The sequence below is a fragment of the Rhincodon typus genome, chromosome 9, assembly GCF_021869965.1.
Source record: "Rhincodon typus isolate 14 chromosome 9, sRhiTyp1.1, whole genome shotgun sequence".
Taxonomy (NCBI): Eukaryota; Metazoa; Chordata; class Chondrichthyes; order Orectolobiformes; family Rhincodontidae; genus Rhincodon; species Rhincodon typus.
Window position 1 is genome coordinate 15,148,123 of NC_063340.1, and position 11,343 is coordinate 15,159,465.

The window sequence follows — 11,343 nt, forward strand, 5'->3', positions numbered from 1 at the left end:
GTATTTGAATTGATATATGGCCAGGGTCAGGTTTGTATTTGAATTGAGTATATGGCCTGGTTCGTGTTTATGTAGGTTTTTACATTGAGGGCTTTAGAATCATATTGATATTTGTTTGGAAGAAGTTGCAGACAGGTACCTAAGTTCTAACTGAAGATACTGCTGAGTCAGGTTTTATGGTGAGGTTGAGCAGTTTTAATTTGTTTACCCTATACTTGCCCAGCAGTTACAGAAGAATCTCTTTATGGTTGACATTTTTCTGTTTATGTGCTGATGTTGTTCTATTTTTAGTGAGGTAGTGATTCAGTCACAGTGCAGAGGACAGGAGATTCATACAATTTAACACTTGGCAGTGAATCATAAATGGGAAGGGAGTTGTGAATCCATGTGTTAATGTCGAGAGTTCACTGGTTTCACATTCCTACAGAGGGAGAATTGGTTGAATTAACGTGAAGCACGTTAGGAGGTAGAACTGAAGGATACAAACTCCGCGGAAGATGTACGGGAATTGGTGTAACAGATAGCAGTAATAGAATATGTGTGTTCCTAACAGTTACTGCCCTGAGAAGGGAGGTCTAAGATTTCTCCTGGAAACACTTATGTTCCAGCTGAACGCATGCTGGGTCATTGCACAAAGCAATAATGAAAACAATCACCTCTAGTGGGAGTCAGCGAAAGCCAGACCAGGTAAGGCTGGCAGAACCCCTACTGTGTGGAAGCAGGCCATTCAGTCTGCAATGATCCTCTGAAGCACATCCCCCTCAGACCCATACCCCCTCCCCTATCCCTGTAACCCAGCATTTCCCCATGGCTAATCCACCCTAACCTGCACACCTTTGGACTGTGGGAGGAAACTGGAGCAAACCCAGACACAGGGAGAATGTGCAAACTCCTCACAGACAGGCACCCATGGGTAGAATTGAACCCAGGTCCCTGGTGCTATGAGGCAGCTGTGCTAACCACTGAGCCACCGTGCCGCCCTGATGACAGGCTCCCTGTACTAAGGTGTATTGGTGATTAATTTGTTCTTTTGCAACAACTTCAGTGGGTCCTTCACCCAGTGCCAGCCCACATGGTGAATCCCCTCCAGTTAAGATGCCGTTTACAAATTGACATTTGGACCCTCATCCCCTTTGGGCTCCAGTTCAGTTGTATAACTGATGAATATATTTCCGCGCTCATGTTATGGGGCCTCCTAGCTCCAATACGAGGAGGTGTATCAGGGCTTTTTGGGATATGAAGCTGACTGTTACAGGCTGAGCACAGACCTGCCAGTTCATTCCAGGCGTGCGAGGGCTAAGTTCTTTGGGAACGTAAGATCCAGGGCTCTGTAGTTGGATCGATATTGTATTGGTGACTTGTAACTGTCAGTCGGTTGGTAGGACTCTTCTCCTGAGTCAGCAGGAACTGGGGTTCAAGTTCGATTCCACTCCAGATCTCTGAGCACCCCCTCTACATCAACACTCCAGTGCAGTATGGTTGGTGGTGCTGTTTTATCAGATGAGATGGTGAACTGAGGTGCTGTTTGCCTGAAGACGTGGATATGAAAGGAATATGTGCATTTATATAGTGCCTTTCACAACATCAAGCTGCCCAAAAGTTCTTTTATCGCCAAGCGAGTATTGTAATCTTCAGAAGCACTCTAGTATCAAATGGCTCTACTGAAGAGGGTTTTCCTTGTGCACTGGTCAATATTTATCCCTCAAGCGGTAAGATGAAAGAGTTTAATTGGTTATCCGATTTATGCATTGAACTGTGCTGACAGTAAAATTCAGAAACAACTCATTCGGCACAAAATGTACACTGTTTGCTTACACCAGGATTGGTGTCTGTGATGGCTTCCCACTGTACCTGACAAACTTTCAGTTGTGACAGAGATGCCTTGGTTTGCATGAACATTGGGAACCTGTGGAGAGTGTGAGGACGTGCTTGTAAATATAACCTCTTCCGGTGTTTAAGTGTGCGGTCATTGCTATTTGTGGGATCTTGCTGTGTGCAAGTTGGATCCTTCATTTCCTGTGGTGGCCATTTTTCACCGGTTTTCGGGAGACTGTGAGGTGGCGCCTCAGTGCAACTTCCTTTTCCTCTCCTACCGACGGCCATTTTGTTGCTGCTTTTAGGATTTCCTGTCAGAGAGCGAGGCCTGCCAGAGCAAACTCAACACTCTCATTTCCAAAGGCGAGCTGCTGAGCAGGATTCTCAGCAAGGAGAAGGCCGAAGCCATCCAGGCCAAAGTGTCCACTGCCAAGGAGGACTGGAAGAACCTGCTCACAAACCTACACCAAAAGGAAGCTGCCTTACAGGTCGGTTCATCAAACATCCAGCAAAATAAAGGGAATAAGAATAAACTTTCAATCAAGGAAAATGTCTCATTGGAGAACTCCTCTCAGATAGTGAGCACAGATAGAAGGGATGAATGGCCATCTTTTATATATTAACAGTTCAGTCTTACTCCTTGCCCCTTTCAGTTTAATAAATGTGATCATGGGCACAGTGTCGCACGATGGGGAGGCAGTGGGGCTGTGTATTTGAGTGCACTGACTTCAGAATCCTCGAAACCACCAACAACTGGAAAATGTGCCATCTGGGGACAGATTGAGCTCAGGCCTTTGACAGGACCTTGAGTGTGTTTTTGCAGATCGTAATGGTGTGCAGGGATGTGGGGAGGAGGCCGGAGATTGTCATTGGGTAATAGGGCTGGTGCGACCGCTATGGGCTGAAGGGCCTCCTCAGTACCCCGACAGTTCCGCGACACAGGAACCACTGATGGAGCGAATTAGGCCATTCAGCCCCCTCAGTCGAGTCTGCACTGCCACTCAGTGAGATCCCGGCACGTCTGATAACCCTGAACTCCATTTTCCTGCCTCTCTGTCAGCCTCCTATCCAGGTGTCTTGTGTTCATGCAGATGAGCTGAGCCAACCCTGATGCTGTGAGCCCGCTCTGGCCTTCATTTCGGAGGTGTCAGATGTTGAAGCTGATGCCTTCTTCAAGTTAAAGGGACTCAGTTTTACAGGAGACACAGTTGGCCCTGCCCACTGTCTCAAACATCAGGTCAATCATGGCTCGGCCTGCGTGGGGCGCTATGACTGGAGTTGATGGCTGCCGGGTAGTTAACTGACCATGGTTAAACATGGCGCCCCCATGTAGGAGGATATTCAGTCTCCCAAGAGCAGCCGGCCAACCAGATGGCCCGGAGCGGTGGTCACTGCTGGGGTCATGTCCTTGGAATAGGAGCATTGCCGGGGGTTGGACTGCGAAACACAGAGTGGTCTCTTGGAGGCCCAGGCAAGAGGTGTAAGGGGGGGGGGGGGGACGTCTGCAGCGATTGAGAGGCTAATGGAATGCGACGTTCTATTGGCGAGAAAGGGTCCCAGAAGGGGAGAAGCCACGCCCTCCTAATTCTGCGCCCTCCGATGAGGCAAGGAGACAGTAAGAAACGTTGCCATGGTGAGCACAGATTGAGCGGGCGCCATGGTGACCGTCAACATCCTGGCAGATGCTGGGCCGCCCAAGCGCGGACTCGATCCGTTCTCCCGAGGTGGTCTTGGGGAGCGGGTGACCCATGCCCTGGCCCCCATGTGTCACGGGAACACAGGCGGAGAGTTTGTCAGTGCAGCGCAGTGACCATTCGGTGTGGAGATGTTCCATGTGGGATCTCACTGTGCACCTGGTGCAGTGAGTGTATCCTACTGCTTAGTGAATAGGTAAGGATAAAGTGCCAATCATATCTGTAGTTTTGTTCCGCGTCGTTGAGGTGAGTAGTGGGGCTCCCTGCCTAGACCCCTCCCCCTCCCCCAATGGTTCCCGTGACCTTTAAGGGGCCCTCATTTCGTGCAGTGGTAACGTCCCTACGCCTGGACTGGGAGGCCCAGGTTCAAGTCCCACCCGCTCCAGCGGTGTGTAATAACATCTCTGAACAGGTTGGTTAGAGTAAACAAAGTAGTTAAAAAGAGAAAAAAATAGGTTAAACAAAATAAAAACTTCCAATGTGGGCAGGTCACCTCCTGTGCTGCCGGGAAATTACCGGTGGAATTGGGAAGGCAAGGAATACGGTATCCCCTACCACCCGTTCTGAAACCTTTATTCCCCCCCCACACAACTCCCTTGATTGGCTGTTCGCTCACTCCCAGGAGGGTTCGTGGGGAAGAGGGTGGGTTGAAATTCTGGTGTCCATCAAAAAAGGTTGCCGTGAGTTTTAGTTCTCGGGGTTTTAAAGGATGACGACGACCTGTTTTACTTTTCTGTTGTTTTGACTTTTCTTACCCGCTGCCCTCCCTTCCTCAGAACCTGCAGTCTCAGATGAAGGATTTCGAAGCTGGCGTTGGGCCTGTACAGGAATGGCTGGTTACCACGGAAGCGGCAGTACAAGAGAGCAGCAGCCAGCTGCCTGACCTGTTGGCCAAGAAGAACGAGCAGTTCAGGCTTCAGGTAGTCCCCCTTCCCCCACTTCCCCCGATCCCCCATTCGCCCCTCCCCCTCCCCCCCCCTGGCGAACTCCAGGCTCAGATTGGCACCGTGCACGGCACATTCCATTGCAGCTGTCCACACAATCCGTACCCCGTAGGCTTGCTCTAGCGCCGCGATGCATGTCCGCCCCCTCACCACCCTCACGGCCTAATCTGCCAAAGCAGGGCCTCCATCCTGCTCACCCAGTAACGTGCTTGCCTTCGTGTTAGCCCATGATTGTGTGTCTGTCTTTTCAACAAAGTTGTTGATGTGCTTTGCTTTCATTTCCTGATGGTGAGTGGCGTTTATTAACATGCTTCTCCTGCACTGCACCCCCTCCCTCCCCCCAGCCATGTATGATATGCACGGTAACATGTGTTGTGTTTTTTGCAAACCCGCTTCTGCCTTGCAGTCTGTCCTAGAGGATATAGCCTGCCGTGAACCCCAGCTAAACAAGCTGAAAGAGAAAGCTCAGCACCTATGGGAAGACCAAGCTTCCAACAAGAGCTTTATGCACAGAGTCTCTCAGCTGTCCGCTTGGTATTTAGCCTTAAGTAACTTGGCCAAGGTAAGGCCCAGGAGGGAACGTGTTCCACTCGCAAAATCAAAACCAATTGGAACTGTTGACTGTCTAAAAGCAAACGTTTTGCAATAAATTCTCAGATCTTACTCTGCCTCTGCTCATGGGGAGTGAGTGATCAGCCTGTCATCTCTCAATCTCGTATCATTGAATTCGCCAGAGTCTGATTTGATTTGATTTATTATTCTCACGTGTACCTAGGTACAATGAAAGTTTTTGTTTTGCGTGCAGTCCAGGCAGATCATACCACATGAAATGCATTAGGGTAATGGAACAGACCGAAGAATACAATGTTATGGCTGCAGAGAGGGTGCACTGAGAGCTAGATCAACATTAGGTTTAAAATTTGAGAGGTCTGTTCAGAATTCCAATAACAGCGGGAAGAAACTGTTTTTGAATCTATTTGTATGTGTAATCTTTATTCCTGAAAGTAGATTTAAGGGAACATTGTTAGTAATTCTGATAGGTTTAGAATTGAAGTTTAGAAGAGCAGAGCATTTAGGAGAAGAATAAGATCTGCTGTAGACAGCTCGCAAAGTGTCACCACCATCCTGCTCCAGCACCATCTTGAAACTAAAAAAAACTGGTTGTACCGTGGAGTTTGATTAATTTATTCATTCATTCCATCGGCACTCCTCTCCCCCACCCTCACCTCCTGCAACATGGGTGGAAGGCTGGGATTGGTAAATGGTGTCTCAGATTGTAGGCTTCCCCTCACCGTTAATGGTCTGTTTCAAGTTAGCAGCACACGTGAAGCTGAGTTCTTGAGTGGCTGTTTCTGATGTATGAATGGGTGAAATTTTTACTTTTGTCTTTTTATTACAAAAATATACTTTATTCTTAAAAAAATCTTTAAATTCCGTACAGTCTTTGCATATAAAGCAAAAACAATTGGAATTTGAAAACGCCTGCAGTTGCAAAATTCAAAGGCATTTCCTACTCATATAGGAGACTATTTACATTGATTTTGAGAGAGGGTCCAATAACTCATCAGACCCTCATTATAGTTTGGCAGAAAGACCTTAGACAGTGGTCTTTCCCCACTGTGGCAGTTGTCCCAAGCTTTAGTGCATCCCTCAGCATGTAGTCCTGGACCTTGGAATGTGCCAGTCTGCAACACTCGGTCGAGGTCAACTCTTTACACTTGAAGGCCAACAAGTTTCAGATGGACCAAAGAGTGTCTTTTACTGATTTGATGGCCCTCCAGGTGGAGAAGTGTGTCCCAGGGAACAGACTGTAGAGCACATGCTCCTGCATCACGGAGCTGCTCGGGATGAACCTCCGCAAAGACCACTGCATCTTTCTCCAGACTTCCTTTGCAAAGGCACATTCCAGAAGGAGGTGTGTGACGAAAGGAGATGTGTGAATGGGCGAGGTTAGTGTGATGTCTGAGAGTGTCAGAGCCACTTGTTTACCCTGGGAGCAGGTTTTCATTCTCACCCAGTTGGTGCCATTGTATTGCAATGCCAGGCCATATTTAGAGAGTGAGCAGAGCCTGCAGCTCAAAGTATGCCCTTTGAGTGATTTGATTTAAGGGTAGGTCATATGAACAGGGGTACCCAGGACAGAGGCTTGCCCGGTGGGAGACCACCACAATTTTCAGGATGCTGTGTTCTTTGTTTCTAATTGCTTCTGGACACTCACCCCTGACCTTGTGAATCAACTGCTTGTTGTAGGCATTTGTAGTTCTGCTTTGTACCTCGCTGTCCACAGAGGTAACTTCAAATGTTTAGCAGCTGATTACTTGTGCCACCTAACTGTTGGCTACTGCACACGCTGCTGCCCTTTCTGTAGCAGTGGGGACTGGGTAGTGGAAAGGGTTGGGGAAGCAGCCATACAGTCATAGAGTCATACAGCATGGAAGCAGACCCTTTGGTCCAACCAGTGCATGCCATCCATAATCCCAAACTTAAACTAGTCCCACGTGCTAACTCCTGGCCCATGTCCGTCCAAACCTTTCCTATTCATGTACCTGTCCGAATGTCTTTTAAACATTGTAACTGTACCTGCATCCACCACTTCCTCTGGAAGTTCATTCCACACACAAAGCATTCTCTGTGTAAGAACATTGCCCCTCACGTCTTTTTTAAATCTTTCTCCTCTCACCTTAAAAGTATGCACCCCTGTGTATTGAACTATCCCACCCTTGGAAAAAGACCTTTGGTATTCACCTTATCTGTACCCTTCATAATTTCATAAGCCTCTGTAAGGTCACCCCTCAACTTCCTGCTCTCCAATGAAAACAGTCCCAGCCTATCCGTTTCTCTCGTCATTGCGAGCTAAGATTTAGTGGTGATATGGAGGGAGTGATGGGACTGTGGCGGGTAAACAGCCCTTTAGCTCAGCAATGCTATACATCGGCATCAGGCTGCAGCACACAACATTCTTCCAGTCTGTGAGACCTGGGATTTGAACAAGCTTTAGCTCCGTGAAGAGGCTGGAGAAGGGTTTGTCATTCTTTAGCATTGAGAAGGCCAAGGGAAGATTAAACGTAAGTGCTTCCAAATGTTTAATAGAGTAAGTAAAAGGAAATTCTCTATTGGTGAAATGATCAATAGCCAGATTTAAAATTATTGACAGAAGAACTAGTTAGGGTTGAGCAAAAACAGAAGTTGCTGGAAAAGCTCAGCAGGTCTGGCAGCATCTGTGAAGAAAGAAAATCAGAGTTAATGTTTCAGGTCCGGTGACCCTTCCTCAGAACTGGGAGAACCAGACCTGAAACATTAACTCTGACTTGTTCTTCACAGATGCTGCCAGACCTGCTGAGCTTTTCCAGTAACTTCTGTTTTAGTTCCTGATGTACAGCATCTGCAGTTCTTTCGGTTTTTAGTTCGGGTTGAGATTTTGTTTTACACAGTGAGTTGCTGTGAATGTAAGCATACTGCCTGGAAATATTTACTTTCAAAAGGAACAGTAGCGTTGTTGGAGCTAACCTGGGTTTGTACGACTATTGCTGACTTTTAGGGAACATGGGGTTGACTTATTTGGGGAGAAATGAAATGCATGATTAGAATTGGGAAGGACTTGTTGTAATGTTCTCTCCTTTTCTGGTTTTCAGGAGAAGGCACTAAGAGTTCAGCGAACTGTGTCTGAACATCAGCAGTTCTCGCAGGGTCTGAAAGAGTTACAGGACTGGCTGACTGATGCCAGGCACATGCTGGAGTCTTACTGTGCTCCCACTGCTGATAAAAACCTACTGGACAGTCGGATGGCAAAGGTTGAGGTGAGTTTGGCAGGGTACGTTCACTCTGCATTGCTGGTTGTCCACACGTAACTCCTGTCTGGAGCCATGCTCAGGGACATTGGTCTTTGCACTTGATTTGATCAGGCTGTAGTGGAGAACCTCCCAGCTCCTCCCCAAAATAACTCCATGGGAACTCCTCCATTGGTATAGGAGGGCAGTTGAAAAGATGGCATCTGTCGCAGCACAGCATTCCCTCAGGATTGGTCTGAAGAGGGTCAGCCTGAGTTGTGTGTTCAAACCCTTTATTTTTGATGCAGCCAGTGATAAGTGTGCATGACCTTCTCCTTAAACGTTCTTGTAGTTTCACAGTAGTTTTACTGAACAGAAGGTCTTGTAACAATATAAAGCTGTATGGTGGCTTAGTGGTTAGCATTGATGCCTCACAGTGTCAGAGACCTGGGTTTGATCCCACCCTCGGGCAACTGTCTGTGTGGAGTGGACAAATTCCCCCTGTGTCTGCGTGGGCTTCCTCCAAGTGCTCCGGTTTCCTCCCACACTCTGAAGATGTGCAGGTTAGGGTGGATTGGCCGTGCTAAATTGCCCATAATGTGCAGGCTAGATGGGTTAGCCATGGGAAATGCAGCGTTACAGGAGTGGGGAGGGGGGCAGGCCTTGGCAGGATGCTCTTAGGAGGGTCAGTATGGACCTGATTGGCTGAATGGCCTGCTTCCACACTAGGGATTCTGTGATAAAGCATGTTGTTTTTAACGTTGGGTTAATTCCAGGGATTTAGAGAAAGACTGAGGTGGATGTGGAAGGCAGTCTTAATTTCTGTATAAACAGGGAAGATGTTAATTTTACTTTATGGGACGGTATTGAGAGGAATGCAGGCAATAAAACAAAAGAATTCTGAGGGGCAATATGAAACAACAAGGTGTAGAGCTGGATGAACACAGCAGGCCAAGCAGCATCAGAGGAGCAAAAAGGCTGACGTTTCAGGCCTAGACCTTTCATCAGAAATGGGGGAGGGGAAGGGGTTTCTGAAATAAATAGGGAAAGAGGGGGAGGGGGATAGAAGATGGATAGAGGAGAAGATAGGTGGAGAGGAAACAGACAGGTCAAAGAGGCGGGGATGGAGCCAGTAAAGGGGAGTGTAGATGGGTGGTTAGGGAGGGGATAGGTCAGTCCATGGAGGACAGACAGGTCAAGGGGGTGGGATGAGGTTGGTAGGTAGGAGATGGGGGTGCGGCTTGAGGTGGGAGGAGGAGATAGGTGGGAGGAAGAACAGGTTAGGGAGGCAGGGACGAGCTGGGCTGGTTTTGGGATGCGGGAGGGGGAGGGAAGATTTTGAAGCTTGTGAAGTCCACATTGATACCATTGGGATGCAGGGTTCCCAAGCGGAATATGAGTTGCTGTTCCTGCAACCTTTGGGTAGCATCGTTGTGGCACTGCAGGAGGCCCAGGATGGGCATGTCGTCTGAGGAATGGGAGGGGGAGTTGAAATGGTTCACGACTGGGAGGTGCAGTTGTTTGTTGCGAACCGAGCGTAAGTGTTCTGCAAAGCGGTCCCCGAGCCTCCGCTTGGTTTCCCCCATGTAGAGGAGGCCACAACGGGTACAGCGGATGCAGTATACGACATTGGCAGATGTTTAGGTGAACATCTGCTTGATGTGGAAAGTCTTCTTGGCCCCTGGGATGGGGGTGAGCGAGGAGGTATGGGGGCAGGTGTAGCACTTCCTGCGGTTGCAGGGAAAAGTGCCGGGTGTGGTGGGGCTGGAGGGGAGTGTGGAGCGGACAAGGGAGTCACGGAGAGAGTTGTCCCTCTGGAAAGCAGATAAGGGTGGGGAGGGAAAGATGTCTTTGGTGGTGGGGTTGGATTGCAGATGGCGGAAGTGTCGGAGGATGATGCATTGGATCGGAGGTTAGTGGGGTGGTACGTGAGGACAAGGGGGATTCTTTTTTGGTTGTTATTGCGGGGACGGGGTGTGAGGGATGAGGTGCGGGAAATGTGGGAGACACGGTTGAGGGCGTTCTCGACCACTGAGGGGGGGAAGTTGCGGTCCTTGAAAAACGAGGACATCTGAGATGTATGGGAGTGGATTGCCTCATCCTGGGAGCAGATGCGGCGGAGGCGAAGTAATTGGGAATAGGGGATGGCATTTTTGCAGGAAGGTGGGTGGGAGGAGGTGTATTCTGGGTAGCTGTGGGAGTTGGTGGGCTTGAAATGGATATCAGTTTATAGGTGGTTGCCCGAGATGGAGACAGAGAGGTCCAGGAAGGGGAGAGAGGTATTAGAGATGGTCCAGGTGAACTTAAGGTTGGGGTGGAAGGTGTTGGTGAAATGGATGAACTGTTCGAGCTCCTCGTGGGAGCACGAGGCGGCGCCGATACAGTCATCAATGTAACGGAGGAAGAGGTGGGGCTTAGGGCCAGTGTAGGTACGGAAGAGGGATTGTTCCACGTAACCTACAAAGAGGCAGGCATAGCTTGGGCCCATGCGGGTACCCATGGCCACCCCCTTTGTCTGTAGGAAGTGGGAGGAATTGAAAGAGAAGTTGTTGAGGATGAGGACGAGTTCGGCTAAGCGGATGAGGGTGTCAGTGGAGGGGGACTGGTCGGGCCTGTGGGACAGGAAGAAGCGGAGGGCCTTTAGGCCATCTGTATGGGGAATGCAGGTGTATAGGGACTGGACGTCCATGGTGAAGATGAGGTGTTGGGGACCAGGGAATTGGAAGTTCTGGAGGAGGTGGAGGGCGTGGGTGGTGTCACGGACGTAGGTAGGGAGTTCCTGGGCCAAGGGGGAGAAAACGGAGTCCAGATAGTTGGAGATCAGTTTGGTGGGGCAGGAGCAGGCGGAGACAATGGGTTGACCAGGGCATTCAGGTTTGTGGATTTTGGGAAGGAGATAGAAGCGGGCGGTGCGGGGTTGGGGAACGATGAGGTTGGAGGGTATGGGTGGGAGGTCACCTGAAGTGATGAGGTTGTGGATGGTTTGGAAGATGATGGTTTGGTGGTCGGGGGTGGGGTCATGATCAAGGGGCGGTAGGAGGAGGTGTCGGAGAGTTGGCGTCCGGCCTCGGCGATGTAGAGGTCAGTGCGCCATACTACAACTGCGCCTCCCTTGTCCGCGGG

At 49.3% G+C, this 11,343-nt stretch overlaps 1 protein-coding gene across 1 annotated transcript in view; it reads left to right on the forward strand.

Annotated features, from left to right (window-relative positions):
* Positions 1-11,343, forward strand: part of LOC109933920 (nesprin-1-like) — a 197,004-nt gene that overhangs the window by 140,827 nt on the left and 44,834 nt on the right. The window contains exons 51-54 of the mRNA XM_048600919.1: positions 2,121-2,303; positions 4,286-4,429; positions 4,860-5,015; positions 8,086-8,250. Of these exons, the coding sequence (XP_048456876.1) occupies positions 2,121-2,303; positions 4,286-4,429; positions 4,860-5,015; positions 8,086-8,250 (648 nt within the window). The remainder of the gene's footprint in view (positions 1-2,120; positions 2,304-4,285; positions 4,430-4,859; positions 5,016-8,085; positions 8,251-11,343) is intronic.